At 36.2% G+C, this 24,859-nt stretch overlaps 3 protein-coding genes across 5 annotated transcripts; 1 reads left to right on the top strand and 2 right to left on the bottom strand.

Annotated features, from left to right (window-relative positions):
• The first annotated feature begins 5,923 nt into the window (after positions 1 to 5,923).
• On the top strand, positions 5,924 to 10,883 carry LOC113714814 (splicing factor U2af large subunit B-like). 3 transcript variants are annotated; one of them, XR_011822432.1, is made up of 13 exons: positions 5,924 to 6,102; positions 6,617 to 6,921; positions 7,049 to 7,159; positions 7,860 to 7,936; positions 8,544 to 8,617; positions 8,700 to 8,744; positions 8,863 to 8,922; positions 9,048 to 9,108; positions 9,193 to 9,305; positions 9,489 to 9,935; positions 10,031 to 10,257; positions 10,350 to 10,417; positions 10,533 to 10,598. XR_011822432.1 is itself a non-coding variant. In XM_027238900.2 (13 exons), the coding sequence occupies exons 1-13, from the start codon at positions 6,037 to 6,039 to the stop codon at positions 10,668 to 10,670; spliced, it is 1,701 nt and encodes a 566-aa protein (XP_027094701.1). In that variant the 5' UTR covers positions 5,925 to 6,036; the 3' UTR covers positions 10,671 to 10,883. The 3 variants fall into 3 exon arrangements, 2 of the variants coding, with proteins under 2 accessions (XP_027094701.1, XP_027094702.1); XM_027238900.2 differs by having other exon boundaries at positions 5,925 to 6,102; positions 10,031 to 10,166; positions 10,533 to 10,883; XM_027238901.2 differs by lacking the exons at positions 5,924 to 6,102; positions 6,617 to 6,921; positions 7,049 to 7,159; positions 7,860 to 7,936 and adding an exon at positions 8,177 to 8,315 and having other exon boundaries at positions 10,031 to 10,166; positions 10,533 to 10,883.
• Positions 10,884 to 13,783: 2,900 nt separating this feature from the next.
• On the bottom strand, positions 13,784 to 16,800 carry LOC113714306 (pathogenesis-related thaumatin-like protein 3.5). Its single transcript, XM_027238092.2, has 3 exons — positions 16,691 to 16,800; positions 15,585 to 16,248; positions 13,784 to 14,124 (listed from the first exon to the last, which is right to left on the bottom strand). The coding sequence occupies exons 1-3, from the start codon at positions 16,749 to 16,751 to the stop codon at positions 13,986 to 13,988; spliced, it is 864 nt and encodes a 287-aa protein (XP_027093893.1). The 5' UTR covers positions 16,752 to 16,800; the 3' UTR covers positions 13,784 to 13,985.
• A 4,072-nt stretch (positions 16,801 to 20,872) lies between these two features.
• Positions 20,873 to 23,945, bottom strand: LOC113714112 (G-type lectin S-receptor-like serine/threonine-protein kinase SD2-5). The gene has a single exon (XM_072068782.1). The coding sequence runs from the start codon at positions 23,943 to 23,945 to the stop codon at positions 21,396 to 21,398; it is 2,550 nt and encodes an 849-aa protein (XP_071924883.1). The 3' UTR covers positions 20,873 to 21,395.
• Between the last annotated feature and the right edge of the window lie 914 nt (positions 23,946 to 24,859).

The raw sequence follows: 24,859 nt of genomic DNA on the forward strand, positions 1-24,859 counted from the left end.
GGCGGTTGGCCGGGTTCTAACGAACGACGATCCCTCCTGGCTAAATCTGGTATGAAATCACTAGGAGCGCTCCACGAGGTCGTTTGCCCGGAGGGCTATCACTAGACTCACCCCGTCCGTCCATTCCACACCCAAAAGAGTAAATAAATGTAAATAACCTTAAGGAACATACTTAACATAATCCTCAAGTCAAACATTTCTAATACACCCTAATACACCCAAGCCAATTCAAACCTAAACTCTGATACCACCTGTGACAGCCCCACTTTCCCCTAGGGCGAACCAAAGGGGTTAGTGGACTGCCCGCCCAACTCTCGCCAGGACTAACGGTTCAGTTCATATCGATCCAAGATATTCCGGAACACACTAACGCGCGTAAACAAGTCAAAATGTCCAAATAAAAAAAAATGAAATCAGAGTCGACCATGAATAGTAACCGACACGTCAAAACCCAACCGACCATCAAGCAAACATTTACATGTTGGAATTAAGCATATACAATCCAAAGTGGCATACAAAAGTTATTCAAAAATGGATACAAGTATGGTTTGCCAAATCAAAAGGGGAATGGACCCAAAAGTACATTTAGGGTCTCAATCAATGAGCTATACAAAAGATATGTCCAACTAGCTCAATTCGGCAACCAACTATCAATCGCAGTCCAAAAGTATTTATTTTCCTGAAAGGAAAACAAAAGGAATAGGGTGAGCTTACGTCCAGTGAGATAATACCACTCAAGCAGCAAAGTTCACATAAGCATAAAGCTTTTCATTCCAATTCATCAAAAATAAACAAAGGCACACATTAATGGTAGTGATAAAAGGATACGGGCGGCTCTCAAGAGCCCTTTTTCCTCGTTTGCATTCTTGATCGAACCTCATTGACTCTCCGTCAATGTTTAAAAATAACCAACCGTAGACTCTACTTTACTTCCATTCCTTCCACCCAACATACCCCTACTGGGTCCGAACTCCAAACACTTGCAATGTGGTATTATTCGAGTATACCGGAATCGAGAGTCTCTCATACTATAGGATTCCATATAACAGTCCCCAAGGTTCATTAATTGGTACGACCAAGCCATCGCCGGCTCGATTCAATCAACTACCAATGGGGTTGAGCTCAATAGTAACAATCATGGTCGTTGGATACTCGTCCAATCGACACCAAGTCAAGTACTTTTCATTTCATATAACATTCCATGTAACATTCCAATAACATGAGAAATAAGTGAGAGTGATACAGTATACCCTCACTTCAATCAATATCGATGGTGCAATAACATTTAACTCATCAAGTTCAAGTATCAAAGCCATATAGTAACACACAAGTGAGTAGTACACTCACCAAGCTTGAAAATGATATTTCATGCACCTCCATTAAAGGAGCGTCGTGAACCACCGTCACGCCCTAAAACACGCAAACAAGTACAATGAGACTCGATAACGAGTCATAAACCAATGCCAAATACTACCAACGTAGGGTTCCATAAGCATACACAAGCATTAGACGAAACCAGAAAAATCCGGAAATGGAGTTAAGCGTTAACCCGAAAAAAATAGTTTTTGACATCATTTTGCGGTTTTGGTACCAATGGCACTACGATTATCGGATGAAGGTGCAAGATCTACCGTTTCGAAACTAAGAGATAGGGCTACAATATTGCAGAAGGTCACTCAGCCCAGTTTCGAGTGTAACCAGGTAAAAAATGCAAGATACTACACCAGAACCGGAAAAACAGATTCACAGAACGCATTCTGGTTCAAACATTATAAGTCAGCCTACCTAAGTCCAAATCCAAAAATTCCAAAGCCATCCGAAAGCTAAGATACAAGGCTACATTTTATCAGAAGACCTCAACAACCAATTCGGAAGCATTCCCAACCAAAATAACCAATTACAGACGCAACTATCAAATTCGGGTAAAACCAGGGTAGCAAGGGTAATTCCATCTTTTCTCAAGCTACGCTACTCTGATTGACCTAAAATTTTGTAGGCCTTTCTAAAATATTATTCCCTACAACTTTCATGTTTTAACCCAAGGCCAATTCGGCCCCTAACTATGAGCTACTGTGCCGGGCAGAATGTAATTCAAAGAACCCTAACTTTCCAATTTTTCTTCCAAAATAGAAATTGCTTGCAATTTACCACTTTTTCCACCTTCTAACTTCTTTAAACACCATTTCCAATCATCATATATGGCTACACCATAACAATCATATTAAAACAGAAACCACATGATTAAATAGAAAAATGTCATCAATCTCAACTCAAATCATGAAATAGCACCAATAATCAGCACCTCAACTCACATAAGTTACTAATTAAACATTATTGGAAGGAAAAGAGTAGTTCCATAGTCACTCACCTTATAACACAAGATAGGAAGCAATTCAATACCTTAGCTTTCCGAACAACTTCACCAATCACCTCAAAATCACTAAGTAGAGGAGTTTTATGGAGCAATTACAAATTTAACCGGTTGAAGTTGAAGATTGAGCAAGGTTGGAGCAAAATTTTGGAGAGCTTTTCCCTTTCCTTTTTTCCTTGAAGTGGCCGGCCAAGAGAAGAAGAAAATGGTGAAATTTCGATAATTTTTTTTGATTTATTTGGTCAAATGGAAAAAGGTGAATAGTGGTCTTCAAGTCCAACCACTTACTAAGTGACACTTGTCACTTTATTTAATGCATTCCTATCTTTTTGTTTCCTCTCACACCAATCCAAATAGCACCCTCTAATTATCTCTTAACACCCGGTAAATTAATTCCAATATCCAAAACTTAATCTAGTTGGCCGAATTTTTCCGAACTTTTCGCCCTAGTGGGTCCCATGTCCGGTATACGCTCTTAATTTCTCAAAACCTATTCGATACTAGAAAAATCATCTAAAAACTATATCTGCTCCTTAAAAAAATATCTAGAAATTTTCCTAATCACGAAAATGTAAAAAACAAGTCATGAAAGATAATAAAACCTAGAAAATGGGAAAAATTACGGGTTCTCACAGGTCGACTGCCCTGCTCAAAATTTTTCAGATTTGTTTTCCTCCTTAAAACTTAACTTTAACTCATTCAAATGAAGTAATTTTTGGAAGATAATTTACACACACATAACCCAACATGTGGCAAGCATTTTTGCATCAATTTAACCACATATTTTGAAATTAAAACAAGGGAAACACTAGCAAAAATTGGACAGCAGCCCTACTTCTTTCTTTCCAAATTCTTCTCCTAAACTCTCACACCAAAACCAAGTAAGAATTCTCCATAACAACAACCAACAACCAATAGATAAGAAATCCTCAAGTCTACTACGTAATAATCCTTCTCAAGGCATCTTCCTAAGAGCAAGTCAAGAAAGCAAAAATATTCTCAAGGCATGTTACCTAATGTCAAGGTTCATAGAACCTTTCAACAACCAAAAGTTTATCTAGCTAAAATTAGCTAAAGGATGGAAGAAAAATTGGAGCTTGGAGAGGTTACCTTCCTCCAAGGGTAGTAAGCAAAACCTCAAGAAACCAAGCACTAAACCTCCAAGAATCTTCCCTCCACCAAGTCTTCCATCAAGTTTGAAAATGATCCAAGATGTGAGCAAGATTGGAGCAAGTTTAGTGAGCAAAATGGAGAGGATGAAGATGAAATTTTTCTTGGCTAAAGGGGAAGGAAGGGTTCGGCCATGAGAGGGAGGAAGGGAGAGTGGTTTTGTTTGATTTTTGTAACATGAAAGGATGAAAGAAAGAAGTGACATTAAACTACTTTTGGTGGTGCAAAAGTCAACACTAGAATAGTGGTCCATTAATGCTCCTAATTGAGTTTAATTCAAATCACTCACCTCTAATCCCTCAATTAACTTTTCTTAGTTTATAATTGATCATTTTTAACTCTCCAAGACTACTGCACTCTCAGATCAACTATTGTCTCGAAAAATGTGTTTTCTCAAATTTTCACTAATTGGGCGACAGAAAAATTAAGTTTAAGAGCAAACGTGTTAAAAATATAAAATGAGGCAATGTACTATGCAGATGTAATTAAAATGAATGAAATAAATTAATTGGAGCAAATAAAATAAATAAATAAATAGATAAGTCAGTAAAAAAAAATTTCGGGTCCTCATAGTTATCCTTACTACTACTATTGCTACTACTTTTCACCTTTTATCTCCTGTTTCTCTATTCTTCTACTGTCTCTTCCTCATCCCTCACATCCTGGTCATCCTCACCGTAGCCACCACATCTCATCTTCTCACCTTCTATTCTAGTAGTGCCTCTTCCTCACCTTTTACATCCTAGTCATCCTCACTATTACTACCACCTCTATAAATGACATTCCCCTGCCTCTTGTGCCCTTGCCACCTCAGAGATGCTGCTTTTCCCATTGCTGCCACTAACTTGAAGTCTTATGGCACCAAGTCTACAATTCCATCTTTAGAGATATTCTATTGGTCTTCATCATGTTCGTAGTTTCTACTAGGAATCTTTTTGTCATCTTGTTTGTTGGTTTGAGTGGTGTGGGTTGGGGCATTTTGATGGCCAGCATTTGTTTCACCAAGGAGAAATTGGATAATGATGTCATCTTTGTGCCTAAATGGGAGGTAATATCGATGGCAAGCTAAACCTTATTTGAGATGTATTCTTAAAGGCCTCTTCACCGTTGTGGGTGGAAAAACTACCTACAATTTGTCACTTACGTGTTCGTTTTTTGCGTTCAATGCTTAATACTAAAAAATGCCATAAAATCATGCCAAGTGAAGCACTGCTATGAGCAAAATAAGTTGTTGTCTATGATTGACCTATTTGTCATCGTCTTCGTTATGTCGAACATGAGAGTGTATGCTATTAAGAGGATTCGTAGGAAGTGGGAGAAGAGGAGCTTGGAGTGGACTTTTTTTTTTTTTTAAACTCATCTTCTGGGGGAGGCAGTCGGGAGGACGACGTGCTATCATCTAACTGACTAATGAATCAATAATAGAATAAGTGTAGATTATATACAGCTTAATAGTAGAATAGCAATATTAGCAATTATTCAGTGATTACAAATTGCAATAATAAATCAACTTTGTAGACTAGTTTGCGAGACTCTGTAACAAGGAATGAATGTCAAGTTTGGCATAATTACAATAATTTATTCTTTTAAACAATTATAAAGTAACAATAATGAGTGTCATATTTGGAATGAGTGTCAACTTTGTAGACTGGTTTGCAAAAAACCCTATAGCAAGGAATAAGTGTCAACTTTGGCATAATTATAATAATTTATTCTTCTAAACAATTATAAAGTACTTTGGCATAATTACAAAAGGAATAAGTGTCAAGTATTTCAAGCCAATATTTATTGTTTGCTGATCAACTATAATAACAAATCTATCACTATAATAAACTACTTTTCATAGTGCTTAATTGGGACATAGATTCTTTTTAAAACGAAGAATAAAGCGTTATCTTGATTTTTTTTTAAAGATTGTGGATTAGTTCAATGGTGGAACTACCATAGTTTAGTAGTGATTTTAGGCATTTTTTTTATTTTTGATTTTGATACCCAAAAAAAGAGTTACAAAAAAATTCGATGATATTAAAATTATCTTAAAAAAATCTACGAATTTGATGTTTCTTCAGATAGACTTTAAGGATAATATCGATAGTTCTTTTGACTTTTTGATGAAATATAAAGAGAAATGAATACAAAGGAAAAAGGGGAGAAAGTTATACAACTCATCTTTCATAGGGGCATGGCAAACAAGGGAATCTCGTCAGAATGTTATTTTAAACGAGGTTAGTATTGTCATTTTATATGAATAAGAGGATATGAATAATTTTGAAATCTTAGAGGAACTAAGTGAAATTATTAGAAACCTCAAGGGAGGTTTCTGATATTATCCTAAAACTTAATCGATTGTATTTTCCCTTTCCATTTTCTAAGTTAGATATTGGCTACGCTATATAAACCCTTGCAATGCAAGCCCTAGGACTCGTGCAGTTGAGGAAAGGGGGAAAAAAAAAATTAAATAATCGTTTACTGGGAAACAAAACTAACAGATAAAGATGCTGGATTACCAAAGCAACGGCGGAGATGGCGGTGCCGATGATTTCAACGACTCCAGATCTCAAGTACTTTCGAATTCTTATGCAATTTCATCTTTTCTTTTTCTTTCTGATGTGTATATACGAAGGCACGGAACGGAGCAGACTACTTTTGTTATAGGAATTGTTTTTGCGCTTTCTGCTTGGGTTTTTCTATGTATTCTTTAATTGCAATTGTTCACTTGAAATTGCGACTAATCATGTATTTTATTCAGCAATTGGCTGCCCTGAGCATCACTTTTTTTTTTTTTCGATTTATAGGATTATTGCACAAATAGGGTTTTGCTGATGTCCTTCTGAGTGCATCTTGTATTATATACTTATTACTGAAATTAACTAGGGGACTTATGTTTTTGATGTTTCAATTGAGGAATTATAACAATAAAAATTCGTCATATACAATTTTCTTGAGAGGTTTACTCGATGGTGTGGCTTATTTAATTGACAACATTTTTCTCTGTTCACTTTAATATAATGGCTTTACTGTCTTTTGCTCTGGCAATGGGCTAATACATTTTTTTTTTTTTTATATCTCTAACAGCATTCGCATGATGGTGATAATAGAGAAAGAGGGTCTTCTAGAAGCAGGGAGAGGGAGAGGGAGAGGGAGAGGGAAAGGGAAAGGCGGAGAGACAGGGACCGTGAAGGTGAGCGGAGCAGAGACAGGGACCGTGAAGGTGAGCGGAGCAGAGACAGGGACAGGGACAGGGATAGGGAACATGATAGGGATAAGGATCGTCACCATAGGGATCGAGATCGCCACCGGGATCGAAGTGATAGAAGAGAGAGGGAGAGGACTCGAGACAGAGATGATGACGATTACCACCGGAGTCGGGATTATGACAGGTTAGAAAAATCAATTGCTTTATTCTATGTTGATCCTAATCTGTACATTTGTGTCATGAATAGGTGTTTTGGAATTTTTTTAAATTGAGGAAGTCCTCTGAAATCACTCATGTTGCCTTTATTAAAGGCGAAGAGATTATGACAGAGCTAGGGAGGAGAGGCACAGACATAGGTCCAGATCTCGAGGGGGGAGATCAGAACACCGATCAAGGTCACGGTCTCGATCACGCTCCAAAAGGTAGGTTCCAGGGGCTTTTCCTTGTTGCTAATGCATGTCCTTTTCGATAGATTATCATAGTCGGAGTCTGTAAGTTGCATAACACGTCTCCTGGTGGGTTGTAACTTAGATTTTTGTGGTACAAACTAAGTCACCCTGCCTAACTGTACTTAATCACTCTATAGATATGAGATGAGATAATGAGAGTAGAAGATGCAGGGAACAGATTACATTTGTGATAAGTGTGATGTTGTCCTTTCACCTTTTGCTTTTAGGGAAGTGTGTTGTAGTCGGACTTTGAAGCCTTGGAGTGAAATTTTTGGGATGGTGTGATGCATGTGTCACAGAAACTGTCCATTTAGTTAGCTGATCGTTTTACATGTACATTTGTTGTTTAGGTGCAGTGATTTAAATCTCATGGTTTTAAATAGTTGCCAAGGTTGGAAAGGAATGTTGTGGCAAAATTGGGTTGCATTTAAAACCATTTTGTGGCTTATTTCCTTCTAATGGAAACTGTAATAGCATATATGCTGGTTAATTCCCAAACTAGCTTGTGGAATGGTTTAATGAACCTCTTTTCCACCAATCCTTGATGGGAACTTAGCAAAGTTATTAGGGCATTTTTTTAGGTTAATCTAACTAGCATTGTGTATAGATTGATCTTAACACCTTCATCCTGTTTCTTTTCTATTTCTTTGGTATTAACAAAGTATCTTTACAGCAAAAGGATCAGTGGCTTTGACATGGCACCTCCTCCTGATACTTTGATGCATGGTGCTACCTCTCTGCCTCTCCCAGGTACATGTTCTGTTGATTAGTTTTCTATTTAATTTTGATAACTTTTCCTTTCTCTGTCATTGACATAGTGTGGAAAAGTTTCTAACATTCATGGTTTCATTTTGGTAAGCGTCCCTTATTCTTTAATCTGCACCTGCGTTGATATAACGTTTGGGCCCTAGATCCGCTGTTTAGTTTCATCCTTTTTATTGCTTATACTTGGTAAAAATATTCTGAAACTGAGAGGATTTTTGTTTTGCTGTGTTTGTTGTTTGTTTGTTTGTTTTGTATGTCTTGGTCTTAATATCTAAGAAGGCAATGTTGGGCTAGTAGCCCCACTGTGCTGACACTGGGCATGAGCCGACTTCAGTAGCTTTCATTACAAGGAAGATACAATCAGGTCTTCTTCATCTTCAACCAGGATATGCATGTTTGGTAGTTTCATAGATTTTCTCCGCACTATGTTCAGTATCCATTTTTGTTATTTTTTCATTTATTGGAAGAACAAATTTGATTTAACTTAATTAGGAGTACTCTTAAAGATCATTTGCTGGAAATATGCTCTCAGAATTCTTAAGATAATAGCTTTCAATTTTATTTTCTGAGACGTAATTCTTTGTCTTTACAGGTCAGGTACCTGCTGCTGCTGCTTCAGCTGTTCCTGGAGTCCTTCCCAACATGTTTTCATTGCCAACTGGACAGGTAATTATCTGCTTTCTATGCTTAATGTTTGTAATGCAGTATTACTTTTTTATCTTTAATTTTATTTTTGAACTCGTTGCAGCTTGGAGCTTTACCTGTTATGCCCGTTCACGCTATGACTCAACAGGTTGTTATTTTACTGTGTCTAACTTCTGGCTTTTCTCTCTCCTACACTTTGCTTTCTACTTGTCAAGTTCTATCTTGGTTCTCTGCTTTACTGTGTTTTCTAAACTTCATTTGATCAGGCCACTAGACATGCTCGACGGATATATGTTGGCGGACTTCCTCCAACAGCTAATGAACAGGTACTGGCCCCATTCTTTGACTTAATTTAAGATGGTTCAAATTCGGAAATTAATTTCACCTGTTGAATGTGTCACGTATTCTATACTTACTGATGATGCTCATCTGTTTACTTTGAATTATTCAGTCTATTGCGACCTTCTTCAGTCATGTGATGTCGGCAATTGGAGGAAACACTGCTGGTCCAGGTTAGTCTATGTATCTTGGCTTTATTATCTGAGTTTTTGGCTTAGGTTTGATAATCTAAAGAGTATTCTTGGTCTAAAATTCAGGGGATGCTGTTGTAAATGTTTACATCAACCACGAGAAGAAATTTGCTTTTGTGGAGATGAGGTCCGTTGAAGAGGCCAGTAATGCTATGGCATTGGATGGCATTATTTTTGAGGTAATCTAACACATGATCAATTCTTTAAATCTTTCAATTAACTTCCAAAAAATTTCCTCTTCATTTCGTCTATTTGATTTCCTGTCGTTCTGAATTTGTCAACTGATAGTGTTTTATTTGTAATATGTGCATTTCTTTCTACAAGTTTTTTCTCCATAGTACTTACTTCAATTAACCTCCCAGGGAGCACCAGTTAAGGTGAAAAGACCCACAGACTACAATCCCTCATTAGCTGCTACTCTTGGTCCAAGCCAACCTAACCCAAATCTAAACCTTCATGCTGTTGGACTGACCACGGGTTCTGCTGGTGGGCTTGATGGTCCTGACCGTATTTTTGTGGGTGGTGTTCCCTATTATTTCACGGAAGGGCAGATCAGAGAGCTGCTGGAGTCCTTTGGGCCTCTTCGTGGTTTTGATCTGGTGAAAGATAGAGAGACTGGAAACTCTAAGGGCTATGCATTTTGTGTTTATCAGGATTTATCAGTGACTGATATCGCTTGTGCAGCACTTAATGGGATTAAGATGGGCGATAAAACTCTGACTGTTAAGCGTGCAAACCAGAGTACTGCACAACCTAAACCTGAGCAAGAAAGTGTTTTATTGCAAGTGCAGCAACACATAGCTTTGCAGGTAAATTTTTTTGTTTGCTTTCTTATTTGTGGGTGACATATTTTGAGTCTCTGTTTTGGTTGGTTATAGATTTTATTGAGCACTCTCTTTTGCAGAAACTCATGTTACAGCCTGGGACAGCGGCCACAAAGGTTTTATGCCTGACACAAGTGGTTACTGCCGATGAGCTGAGAGATGATGAGGACTATGCAGATATATTGGAGGACATGCGATTGGAATGTGGAAAATTTGGTGTGTGCTGTGCCTCAAGTCCAATTGCCCTCTTCTATTTCTGTTTTGTTGACAGTCCTTTCATTGTGCTTATTAGAAAAACTGATATGCTGTGAGGATTTCATCCTCTATCCCTTGCTGTTGGAATTTTTAGCCCCGTCTTTATAGACTTGATGCTATTTTTTTTTTATTTACTTGTTGCAGGTACCTTGCTTAACCTGGTCATCCCACGGCCAAATCCAAATGGCGACCTGACACCAGGTGTTGGAAAGGTTAGTTTGAGTTGCATGCTGATCTCACACACAAATGTGGAATCACTTCCACTTGAAGTCGATTTGAAAATTTTCCCCCATTTACAATTGTCATGGAACATTCCCTTTTTGGCAGGTGTTTTTGGAGTATGCTGATGTTGAGAGTGCTGCAAAAGCTCGTCAAGGATTGCATGGAAGAAAATATGATGGAAATCAAGCGGTGGCTGTGTTTTACCCAGAGAATAGGTTCTCTCAAGGTGATTATGATGGCTAAGCAGTGGCCGCTACTGGTTTTGATGCTAACCCGAGAGTTGCTCAAGCACTGCCATGGGCGTGATATGTGCTATATCCTATAATTCATATTAGGAAGTGATACATTAATGGTTTAAGCTTTGTACTAAAGATTTATCTCTTGGATTTTAGGTTTGCATTTGTACTTGGGATTGTAGAAAGATTGTCGAACTTCGATTTAGACTTTTGAGTGTCACCTGGATCTTTCTGTGTTTGTTTGTTAAGCTCCGAGTAATGTTTGATTAGGTGTTTCTGCAACAGTGACAGAAATCATACAAAATTAGGTTTCTCTAAATTCTAAACCCTAAACCGCCAATCTTGCTTTTTCACTGGTGAGAAGCATTTGTGGTTACAGAATTAGATACCTGGAAGAAACGTTAACGGTAAGTTAAACAAATCGGTTAAATTAGACCTTTTTCCCATTAACAAAATCATGTCCGTCATTCTTGAGTTTACAAAGTATTGTTCAAGGAGTATGAGTTGCATCCAATGCAAAATGCAAGATCCATCCAATCTAAAGTCGGATTAAGTAGTACTCGGAAAGTTATCTTGAGATGCCAATTGAGAAGTTAACAAGTTTCTTAAATAACAATGAGTTCTGAATACAGCTTGAAAAGGAATCAAACGCTACGTATGCAAGAGCATTTGTCATTTAACTTTACAATTTTAAAAGAATAATCCTCTATTCAAAACAGTAAAGCTACACTAAGCAACAACCAAAACACGAACTATTGCATGAGGGACACATATATCAATCATTTTCCCATTAAAAATTCAGTAAATTTTGAATGATCTTAATATATATATTTTTAAAATTTTTTTATAATGTAAATGGGAGGATTCGAATTTGGGACCTCTCATTTATATTTCTTCTTTCGAGCTACTCAACCCATCACTCCTCCCTTTAAATGATCTTAATATGAAATGTTTTGCACTTACAAGTTGCAAATCATATAGAGTTTATCTGTTCCTTATTTGACTTTTGTAGATTGTTGTTACATTTTACTAATTAGTAATGTAAAATGTTTCTTTTCATTAATTTTAGTTAGAGTTTACCATATTCATGATTAATGCCCTAAATTGAGTTTGAATAAGATAACTATTTCCACAATGTATTTTTATTGAGTTTTTAGTTTACTTCATCGTTGAAAATGACTTAATTGAAATTTGAAATTTATATGTCATTATAAGAACTGTCCCAATCAAGTCAAACCAAGCCAAGCCTTTTCCAAAATCCTTAATTCCTTGCTAGTTACAAATCCTCTAAAGATCAGTCAAGCTACACAAAGCCGCTAAAAACCTAGTAGATGTCCTCTGGTCGCCATTCACTACCCTCGCCACCTTTCAACTTCTGCTGCTGCCGCTGCCTCTGTAGCCGCTGAAGCAGTAGTGCCTTCTGCTGCCACCTCCACAAAGCTATCTAAAATTGACACTTCCGGAGCCAAATCACAACTCATACGTCTCCCCTAACTATGCCTCTCCCCTCTCCTCTTGCTACGCCCAGGAGTACATTGTCCGCCTAGTTGGTAAAAGATTGTGAATGATGTGCCACAAGTTACTATTGGACTTCAAACGGGGCTGGCATCGCTCCATCGTTTTATGGGATTTGCCGAAACAAAAATAATGATTTTATCATAAATGTTGTCAAAAGAAAATAGTTTTGCAAATTTGATGGCGATGAGGTATGCTGATAAGCATTTTTTTTTTTTTTTTTTTTTTTTGGAGTTGGTGGGGGGAGAGGGGGGGGGGGGGGGCGAGGGAGGAGGGAACTCGTCCAAATATTACAGTTTGGGGGTACAAAGTAATAAGGGATAACAAGTTAGCTACAAAATGAAGTTTAGCTTACTGACTAATAAGTGCATTGTGGGCACGTGCAAAAATTCCACTAATTTTCTTATCACTAATTACAATTGTGACTACAATAGGAAGGATCTCAAAATTTTGGATTTAATGTGTTCAAAAGTGAAATTGAATGTGTGAAACCAGAATAAATCATAAGTTTAGGGGCTCAAAGTGAAATTAGTCTTTTAAAATAATAAAGACAAGTAACTGTTGCATGATATCATCATCTAAAGGCTTCAAGGCACATATGGTGCAACAATATTGCTTGAGCTTTTGGCTTTTGGTGTCCTATGTCAAATTTACATAGTTCTCTGGAGGGCTCTGGGACCAACTTTCTGCAACGAAAATGTAGAAAAGGACTAATTGATGATTATCAAGCATATAGGGCTCTTGAAACACATGAAATCTTGATTCACAAATTAAGACGTAAAGGAACCTTTTTCTTTTCTTTTTGAATTTTTAGGATGTGGTAAAACTTTTATAATTTCTGATGTAAATTATCGTCAATTATTGCACTATTGTATGTTGGTCAGTCAACAAGAACATAGCATCAATAATAGTTTCTGGAGGATAATGGCATCCTTTTAAGATTATTTTCCAAGGAGTGGAAGGATTCTGGAGGGAGGGAAAGGAAGGAAAGTTTGTTGTGGGATTAGGGTTGCAAACGAGTCGAGTCGAGTCAAGTTTTGGACTTATCGAGTCGAGTCTTGACTTAATTTCATCGAACTCGAACTCGAGCTCGAGCTCGACGAGCTGGTAATTTTCAAGTTCGAGCTCGAAAAAAATAAAAAATAATTATTTTATTTTTAAAAAAATAAATAATATAATATTTTTTCTTAATAAATAATAAAATATTAAGGATATTTATGTAATTTTACTATTAAAAATAAAATAAAAAAATAAATATATATGTACTCGATCTCGCGAGCCGACTCGCGAGCTAACGAGCTTAATGTTTTGAGCTCGACTCTGCCTCGACCAGCTCGAGCTCAAGTCGAGCTTGAATCGAGCTGCTCGCGAGCGGCTTGATTCGTTTGCACCCCTACGTGGGATCCAAAAAAATATTTAGTAGAGTCATTGAATATTAATAAATTATTAATAAAGTTTTACTTTGGTATAAATATTCTTTGGCCGCCAATTTCTGCTTTGGCAATGTAGCCAGCCCTAAACTAATAAAGCCAATATATAACTCATTAAACAAATGGTGAAAAAAAAGAGAACATAGTAGAGAAGATATACATGTCAACACCTGTAGATGCAAAGAAGATGTGAATATATTTTCATGCACAAATAACTTTCTAATAAATCGAGATATACCATTTACAAGTAAAGAATCCGGGCATCATCCCTTAAGGCTCAAGAAAAGTAGGAGGGTGCAAACAAGCAAAGAAAAAGGTAATTATCTAGCTATACAATCATTAAAAGGTAGAAGATGAACCGATGATGAATTATATGTTCAAAGATATAACCACAAATTTGTTGTCAATATTGCTATTCCAAAAATCATCATCCACTGCATACCTATCAATCCTTTTATACCCTTTGAATCACTGCAAACGAGTTTGTGGTTGTGATAGGTGCAAACAGGCTGACGCCTACAATCAACATGGACACCCAAATTAGCAAGTTTATATTGGATAAGAAAGATGACGCAGAAAATGGAAATCAATAGTTTGAGCAAAAATTTAGTGAAGTCAAGCTGTCTTTATAGGACATACATACTATATTGAGATGCAACTAAGTTGAGATATGTGGAAATAAGAAGTCGTTTGTGGCATGTAATGATTTTTGGAGGCCTCAAAGCATGTAATATTAACCATTTGAAGAAGTTGTACGTGTGCCAAACACTGGTTTTACATATTTCTCAAACGTACTAAAACTAAACCTCTGTACTATATTAGTCCTTAAAATGTATTTTAGTTGATATTTTGTCAATTCCATACATTTTCTTGAACAACTTGAATAAAATATATGATATGAACTAAATACCCTAAAGTCTTACATATGTTTTTTTGTTCAAAATACAAAGAACACTATGCTAGAATGAGTTAATTTCAATGGTATCAACACCGGATCACAATATGAAGAACACCATACTATCCTTTTGGATACACAAAGTAACAAAAAATATTTTTTTACTATTTATCAAAAGCTGCAAGGTGTTGATAAAATAAAGGGTAAATTACATATATCCCTCCTATGGTTTCATCTATTGCCACATCACCCCCTTAATGTTTCAAAATAACCACTTCACCCTCTATTATTTTACATAAATTGAAAATTTGACGGAAAATGGCAATGTTGTCAGCTGAAATACTAATAGTGCCTTTATTTAAATGTTAAATTAATCGATAACTTAACCACCTTCTATAAAAATATAAAAAAAAACGTGAATAAATGTAAAAATCACAAGGAAAAAAGTCAATAGTTATACAAATCATAAGGGGGTTATATGGATATTAAGATTTCATCACATACGCTTTTAAAGCACGTTTGATATAAACGCTATAATTCATTGTGCATTCTGTCCATTCTCACTTTACATAAAACCACAGGATGGTTATGTGATTATTTTAAAACCTTAGGGAGGTTCATTTGACATTCTGCAAAATCAAAAGGAGTAATAAGTAATTCACCCAAAAATGAACTTAGGGAGTCGAGTTCAACTTCCCCCTAATTACAAGGGGTTTGCTATAATTAAGCCTGCAAAGAAAGTAAAGTTAGCTGCCAAAAAAAGATGTTTAATCTTTCTGACAGTTTTCATTTAAAAAATAAATCCTTGTGATAGTGGGCTTTTTCCAATATTTCTTCAGAAGCTCTAACAACTTCCTACTTTTGAAACAATGCATAAAACTTTTTCTATTCTGTTGAAAACAAATAAAAAAAATTTTATGGCTTTCCTTTTGCACGCTGGAGTTCGGGTTTTGTTCCCCCCTTGTAACTTTGATTTATTTTAATAAAATTAAGGGCTGATATGTCTCCCCCGTCTATGAATTTTGCCATTTAAAAAAAAGTGAAAAACAAAAAGGAAATGGCAGTCTGATACATAACGTACCTTGATGAGCAAAATGCAACCACATAATCCGTCCCAGTGCAGGTAAATATACTGGTTGGATCATCGTATGCATAACTATAAGCTGCAGGGCATGCCTGCTTAAATCTCTTGGAGTAAAATGTAGGTTGGCAAGTTACTGGATTCCCAAAAACTCCCCGGCAACAATATTCATCTGTATTAAACACATCACAAGCACTCCTGCACGCCACCGTTTTCCCATTTGCCTTAACAGAGAGCTCTTGAGGGCAACTAGGCCTTAAATCATTGTCACATCCTGCAATGCTGCAATTTCCACTACCATTAATCGGTGTCACGACGATTGGCAAATTGAATCCATCGACGAGGCTTACGTCATAGAAATCTTGTGCTGTGAGAGTGAATTCAGCAAGTGAGGCTGGTGGTTTTCCGGAGGCTGAACATTTGAGGGTTGTGCCACAGCTGCCGGTTTGACATGTTCCATTGCCGTTTCTGTCGAAGTTGCATCCTGTTCTGCCCCATATTCTGCCTGACCAACTTACAGGAGCTGTGAAAATCTTAGATTCGCCGGGCTTTAATGAGAAGCCTCCACCGTTGAAGTTCTCTCCTGGTGTGACACCAGGCCAGATTGTCTCTTTGCAGTTGTTTATTATGGTGAAAACTCTTGCTGACTGTGAATATTTAGGCCCTGCAGGTAGGGAGTGAAGTTTTTGGGTAAGTGCAGGTAGGGAGTGAAGGCAAAGCCCATTACGATTTATGAATTATGATCAACTTTAAGCTATGACTTTTCCAAATAGGGAAAAAAACATTTTTTTTTGGGATTTCCTTGGGGAGAATAAAATGTTGAACTCCATGCATGCATCTAATCCCATATTTCATTTTGGAAAATTGTGAACGTATATGAAAATTCGATACTTTCAAGAATTGGTTTACTCCCCAGAAATCTAGTTTAATGAAAACTGAATTACTTGGTGTAGATTGCAGTAGGATAAATGTTTAAACTTGAATTGCCTATATGAATGGGATTGACCGAATCAAGTAAAGAAATTGATAATCAAGAGATGCCAAAGATATACACACGTTTTTGGGTGCACTAAGCAATTATTTTAGGTAGGAAAGAAATGAAGTACCTACTGAAAGAAGAAACATCAAGATAACCAATAAATCACGATTTTGATATCGAGCTGCCATTGTTGTCTCTTCTAGTCTTCTTTTACCAGACTTTGTTTGATTATTGGGATTGAAGAGGGCTGGAATTGATTTCTTGTTGAAATTAAGTTCATATATGCGTAGAAAGCACACGAGGAATAAAGTGCTGACCACTTTAGAAAGTTTCTCTTTGCATGGACTTACTGATACTTTTCCTAGCGGACTTGATGAAGATTAGAAGATTCCATCCCATTTTTGTACACTTGGTAGCAAGGTTGAAGACTGTCCAAGTATGTTTAGTATAAATGATAGAAAACTATCGACATATTTCTCTTGAATATTGAACGGTTACGTGTCATATCAATTATTTCTTTTTAAAAGTTGAGACTCTAAGAATTAAAGGTATTGAATTCAAATCTCTCTACCCTTTCCTGTTTTTTAAGTATCATTCCTCCTTTATTGGAAAAAAAAAGAAAACAATTATCTCTTTTTGAAGTATTAATAGTGCCCTTCAAATCTTCCTTTTGTTTTTGTAATGAAACAGCAAGCCTATAGTGAAGACAATTGAAGAAGCTGCCGGTCCTGCCCTTCAAATTGTGACATATGACATCTACATATATTTTGGTATAATATATTGTCAATGTGTATTTTTGGCCGTTAAATTAGGGTTAATTTCAATTTGTACCCTTCAACTATCCCTGCATTTTTACTTTAATTTTTAAGCTTCAAAATGGAATACTTTAGTCCCTACAAAGAGTTTATCGCACTTAAGTAAAATCATTGATGGAAGTGGGGCAAATTTTTAACTTTATGGATTGAATTGGGACAAATTTTATTTTTTGAGGATTAAAGTGATATAGATTTTATACTTTATGAATTAAAGTGGGATAGAATTTCAAACTTTAGGGACTAAAATATCTAATTTTAAAGTTTAGAAATTCAAGTATAGTTGAAGGCTGTAAAGTCGAATTAACCCTTAAAATTACTTTGTGACATAGGAACATTCACAAGTATCAGTATTCTCTTCAAATTAAACTTTTTCAAAATTTTAGTTGGCATTCCAAATAAAACAATCCAAGCCATTGGAGGTCTGGTATGACCTGGAACTCTGAAATCTGTTTTCTGTCCTTTTAGTACAACAAGGTCTGAAAGATTTCATGTAAAGATATAAATGGCCTTCAAACAAGAACTAATGACTTTCTTTAGATAAATTTCATGCATTTTTTATGAGATTTGGTCGCTTTTTATTGGCTAGAGAATCTGATTATCATGATAATCAGTAGTAAAAACACAACTATAAACTACCTGCAGAGTTTTCTGTCCCTGATGTGTTTAGGTATCTCTCCTTATATTCAGCATTACTTTTGTACCCCTTGTTGCAAAATGAAGTATGATATAGCATTAGATTAGAAAATATCTTTTAAGAAGTTAATCTGAAGAAAAAATGGGGAAAATGAATTGTCAATGTCATCACGGGCTCCATATTGCTTACCTCTGGAAATGGAGATACTTTGCCATCTAAGCACTCATCCTCCTGAAATTGATACAAAATCAATTGTAATCACTCATCCCCCTCCCCCCCCCTCCCTCCAAATACCGCTTAAATTTTATAAAATTCTCTATTCTATATTGTCCTGTAAACAATTTCAAAATAATTTTGGATGTACTTAAAATTAGTTAAGAGGTTATTTCGAGAATAAATTCTTTCGAAGTTTCTAAACTCAAAGAGAAAGAAAGAGTGTCTTTGGATAGAGTATTATTTGAAATATTATTTAGAATAATTACTGTAGCACTTTTTGAACTTAAATATTATTTGAAAGATTTTCACTTCAAATTTTAATCAGAATATGAACTTGAAAGCAAATTAAACTTAGAAAAAGAAAAGGTACATGTAACATAGATATCCATTGACTTTAACTACACCATAACTCTATCCATGTGGTGGCAGAGATTGATACTTAACCCATGGCCTTGATTCTTTACTGCTAATATTGCTTCTATTTGGAAGTTACTGTAACTTATCCTACGGTCTAACATAAACAAATATTCATAGGAGAAAAGACAAAGTCTAGATGTCAATGTAGTACATCGGTAAAATCAGCTCTTTAAGAGAAAATTGCGGAACAAAAACCATTAAAACAAAATGGGCAAAAACTTTGCACATTTAACTACATGTTTATTAGGTTGCTAAGTGATCAAGGAATAGCTGTTAATCCTCTTCATTGCTAGGTCTAGAGTTCGAATTATGAGTCTAACAATAGTAATAGGAGAGGTAAAAAAAGACAAAAATTAATTACATAACAATTAGTTTCTGAAAGGAAAACTAATACCATGAATTATTGCTTGGAAGAAAAAAGAAAATTTTGTCTGATAATTGTTGTAAAGGAAGTCTATTATGTTTCCATGCATTCGCTAGAGGTAATAGACATACGATATGACTAGTGGGAAAGGTAAATCCGGTATTGCACAGACTATTTTTTGTATATTTTTTTTTTGGGTACTTGGTGTTGCACAGACTAAAAGAAAAAGAGATGGAACTTATTAGAAGTAATCATGGTTTAGTGTTTCCTCCTTGGTACATTTGTTATAAGAAATATTTAATGAGGAAGAAACGTGAGAGTAGTCTATAAAACACATAAAAAGTAACTCGAATGCCACTTTAGTGATGGTAATAATAATGCCTTTGGATTTCTATATAAAATGAGGCAGTTAATTAAGTAGCAAAATTCGAATGCTTTCAAGACTGAACATCTATACTCCAGGCTTATTCCTTTTTTTTTTTTTCAGTTTGTCACCAGAAAAAAATTCTTTTTAAATAAAAACACGTATCTAAAATGGGTAGGTATAGTCCAAATAACCAGATGCACAAATTGTGAAATTAAATGTGCATTGAAAAAAAAAATAGAAACAAATCGTGTACTTCTTTTTGGAATAGAATCAGATGGGAAATAGGTATGCTTCTTCATTGTATATAAGCGAAATTAATAAAAGAAAGGTATTTCTCTGATGGGTGCCCAATATGCACTTGTTAACACGCCTAAAATTCATCTAACCTATCATGTGTATGCACATAATAGTAATTATAATCCTCCCTTAGATTTATATACTTTCCTATTTAATCTTACATACCCTCTCTTGTATTTATTTAATTTCTCCAATTAATCTTACATTTTTTAAAATATTACATCTGAAATATATCTTAACGTGTTCAATAGGCACTCGTTAGTCAGACCTTAAAAGAAAATAGATTGTCTCTTTCGCATGGAATTTTGCTGTAGCTTTGTATAATGCAAATTTAAATACTTATATGGAGGAAAATATACATAGTCATACCCTGTTTGGCTTGGATTGGATTTTTTGGCTTTACAATATCTTAAAAACTGCAGAGAATCACCATTTTTTGATTCTAAATCTTGTTAATTAAATTCAATGATCAAGTACTAATTAATATTTCAGATGTGTCACCACTTAAAGAATCAAAGAAGAGGCAAATATGTGGATAGAGATGACTATACAATAGTTGGTGAGGTGATAGGGAACCATTCCCAACATAATAAAATTTTTTTGCTTCTCTTCTGTTGAAATAAACTTTTTAGCTTTTCTGTTCTGGTTATTGAAACTTTCCTAGGTTAACAATTGAAAATTCTAGCCTATAAAAGTGTATTTTTCTGCCAATTCAAGTTCCATTATAACTTAAAAACATGGCTAGGAGTTGTTCAAAAGACTTGTGCAATGAAAGCTGGCTAAATTTCTTGCGTCAAAAAGACTCTGGATCGCCCACTACACAAGTTTGAGTTGAAGATTGACTACAGGTCAAACCCATAGTCATCTAGGATTAATTGATTGAATGTTGAACGACAATGTATTGATTAGTATCGGAGTATCAGTGGTGTACTGTTTAGTTTACTTAAATTTTGATTTTTTTTTTTAAAGAATTTCAAATAAGTTATATTTCAATATGATTGATTAAAGGGCTTGCTGAGTGTTAGGCTTAATGATAAAGCCTTAAACCCAATAAAAAACAAATGAAGTATCAAAAGCTAAATACCAAAAAATTGGAAGAAAGTGCCTACAAAAGAATTTAAAGATGGCAGCAAAAGGAACCATTTAAATGATGTTTTAAGGTTAAAACCATAAAATCCTGTAATGATGTAAAACATGTAGATTACTTTTTACTCACTTTTTTTATTAATGAAAATAAATAGAACTAGGAGCGAATATAGGCCTGACTTCTAGCACCAGGAATAACTTAAAAAATAAATAAGGAGTACTAGTCCCTTACAAATATTAATCTCACACATGGGAAACTTAAATAATAGACCTAGTCTTAATCTGGCCATTATCATAGGAAAACATATGAAATCCTTGAAGGGAAAAAGTAGCTAAAGAGTCTGCAGCTGAATTTGCTTCACACGATAAACATGGTGTACCGAAGCAATGTAACTGCTGTAGAAGAGCTCGAATCCTTGCCAAGACAGAGCACAAAGGCCGGCCGGAGGAGACATGAGGTTGCAACAAATGAACCAAAATTTGGGTGTCCACTTCAGCCTGCAATCGGAGAAATCCCTTTTCCAAACAAATTTCAAGACCAAAGCAAAACGCCTGTTCATCTTTAAGAACAAATCGCTATTAAGAGTAACAACAAGAAGTTATGTGCTAACTCCCATTCCAGTTGAAGTTTTTCAACTACCTCGGTCCAGATAAAGCTGAAGGCAACAGCTGACTAGCAATATTATCAGCTTCAATTACTAGATGACCAGCTGCTCTTGTTTCAACTACGGATGGCTTTGTGAAATCATAATCCAGATTGGTTTCAGGTGCTACCAAACCATCCAGTACCTTAACAAGCAATGACATTGAAGGCCTCTTGGTGAAATCGCTCTGCAGACACCATGCAGCAATCTCCATCATCTCCACAGCTTCTTGAACGTGGATTAGCATGTCCAAATTATTCTTGTCGACCATGTCTTGAAGTCTTTCTTCTTCTGCTTTCCTCTTGAAAATACTAAGCAAATGCTTGTCTTCCTCGATCTTAGACCAATCCACATTCTTCCGCCCACAAATGATTTCCAGCATCACGATGCCAAAGCTATAAACATCCACTTTTTCCGTGATCACTGAGCTCAACCATTCAGGAGCCAAATATCCTGGTGTTCCTCTCATCCTTGTATTAACTCTACTCTGATCCTTTTCGACTAGCTTTGACAATCCAAAATCAGCAACTTTTGCATTGAAATTTTGATCTAAAAGGATGTTTTGCGGTTTTATGTCAAAATGAATTATTTTGTGACTGCAGTCTTCATGGAGATAAGCCAATCCCTTAGCAATGTCTGTGATGATTCTTCTCCTTGCATTCCATGGAAGAGATTGGCTGTTCTTTCCACCACAGATCCATTTATCCAAAGATCCGTTAGCCATGTATTCATAAACCAAAAGCCGGTGCAATTTATGAAAACAAAAACCAATGAGTTTTACCAAGTTGACATGGTGGATGCTACCAATTATCTGCACTTCCGCTAAAAATGAGTCCTTCACTTGACCCGAACCATCAAGACACTTGACTGCTATCTTCGTGCCATCACTTAGAACTCCTTCATAAACTGAACCAAATCCTCCTTGCCCAAGTTTTTTGCTAAAATCTTCTGTCATTGATTTCAACTTCTCATAGGAGTATCTGGTAGGCATTCCTGGTAACTGGTTCAGAAAATGCCCCTCAGTTTCTTCGGAATCCTCTAATATTCTCCTTAAAAGAATCAGGCAATAGCAGATTAAACTTACTACACAAGCTAAAACCGCAAATGTACATCCCAGTATGGTTTGTTTAATATCCGACGACGACGACGACGACGACGACGATGACGACGACGACGACGACGACGATGACGACGACGACGACGACGACGACGAGTGGACGTAAACATCTTGCACCTTAACAAGGACAGTTGTATTATAAGGAGGTCTTATATTATCCTCATTGTTAATAATAGAGAAAACTTCATTTAGCAATAAGCAATTGCCGTTGCTTTCTAGAACACTATCCCTTTGATCTGTATAATAAAAGAGAGCTGCTTTGCATGAACAGTTGCTTAGACACTTACTTTTGCAGTCCTCCATTCCCATATTTGCTTTGTCTAAGCTTGAATCAACTGCAAAGTAAGATGTATTTGTTAGCTCCAGAAGAGTATGATCACGGGAGTCATCACAGAAAATTGGAGTGACCCGTGAGCATCCAAGATTGGGTTGTCTGAAATTTATTTGGCTGAAATAGCTTTTCTCTTGGTCATTGGTTGTTTCAATACAACCACATTGACCCTTTGAACAGACACCATAGTTGCCACAGACCATTGGGTATCCACAATCACCAACATATGGGTCCAAAAGATCAATGACTTCCACAAATCTCATATCTCTCCACTGATATACCTTTAAATGCCCATCAGGCTCAAACTTTATGAATTGAGCTCCTGATGCAGGAGGAATTGTCAGGTCGTTTAAGCTTCCATTTCGGAACTCATAAAAAGGATAGCTGTTCGTGCCAGACACATAGTATCTTTGTGGCGGATCAGACTCTATATAAGCTGATAAACCATTAGAGCCAACAGCAAGAGAAAGCCGACCTTGACTCCAATTGGTTGCTGAATCGCTAGCTCTCAGCTTCTGCCCAGGACCCAACTTCTGTCCCAGAAGTAACGAGTCGGTGGGATGATCAAAAGACTCCCAAATGGATTCATTCTTGGGGCCAAATAGCACAAGGTTTCCCATTTTTGTCAACTTCAATCCCGAAACCAGCTTTCCTCTTGTATGGCTGGACCATATTAAGGTGCCATCAGAATTTGCCAAGACCAGATCTCCATCTTGCCTAAGTTGCAATGTTGCATTACTGTGAACTGGATTATTCCTGTTAGCAGACCAGACTAATTCTGGGGACTGCAGATATTCATCATTACTCCGCCTACTTTGAGAAATGAGGACTCCAAAGACGCATTGATTACCTTCCATGTTACAGTAGAAGCCGCACACATACCTTGGTCCATCACTTCCTCTCAGTAGGATGGGTATCACTATATTACCACCTGTGCTATTGATCATCAGGGACTCAGAGGCCTGGTTGATCCAGGAAGCAGGAAGATAGGCAGTTGAATTATAATTTTCTTTTTGGGCTGTCAAAGATGACATGGAAGACAGAAGCAGACTAGAAAGAAAAATGGCATAAAGTAATCTCTGCTTTACATCCATATTTTGGCTTAGAGAGTTTGTTCTGGTTTTATAAACTTGCAAAAAGATAATATGGAAATAGGTTTGTCTTGGCTTAGAATAGAAATTGAGCCAAGTTAGGATAGACATTCTCTTTTTTCGTCATATATATATGGATTCTCCATTTGGCTGTGATCTGCCTTGATTTCCATTATTCGGATGGATGGACATTTGTTAGTATTTCCTTAGAACTTGCTAAGCTTGACTTTCTTTGGAGTTTACTTAGACTAAACAATGATAGAACATAATGTGAATGCAAAGTCGTGTGTTAACGTATGAATTGGGCATCTTTTAATTTCTCTGGAACACAGAAATTTCTTTGAAGTCCTTCACTCCTTTTCTCGTAGAAATTCACTGATATAAGGAGAGGAAAAAGAAAACGCGTTTGGAAAAAAAAATTCCATGATGGTGGCAGTCAAGTCAAACAACGATTTATCATAGAGGAGGTTCATTTTACGTTTCTCAAGTTGAGATCTCTCTCTACATATGTATCTATCTGTACTGGACTTTGAATTAATGCCTTTCCTCACATTCCTATAAGGACACTTGTTGGTTTGTGTCATTATAGCACTCCTATCATGATACTTATTACCAACTCAATAATATATACTCTAATTTTTTTTATTTTATCAGATATAAAAATAGTAATGTGCCTTTAGACTACCTAACATGACACTTGAGAAAATGTGAGATGTACAAAAAAAAAAAAAAAAGAAAGACACAAAACAGCATCGTTTGATTTTGGCAGAAGATTCATTTGCTTAAAATGCTCAAAATTTTCATTCTGTAGGCCAAAACACTTGGTCAAAACACTTGCTCAAAATTTTCATTTTCCGGCTCCACCATTTCCAGCCCCCCCTCCCCCTCTCTCTGTCTCTGTTGTCAGATTCCAACAT

The sequence above is a fragment of the Coffea arabica genome, chromosome 10c, assembly GCF_036785885.1.
Source record: "Coffea arabica cultivar ET-39 chromosome 10c, Coffea Arabica ET-39 HiFi, whole genome shotgun sequence".
NCBI classification, from domain to species: domain Eukaryota; kingdom Viridiplantae; phylum Streptophyta; class Magnoliopsida; order Gentianales; family Rubiaceae; genus Coffea; species Coffea arabica.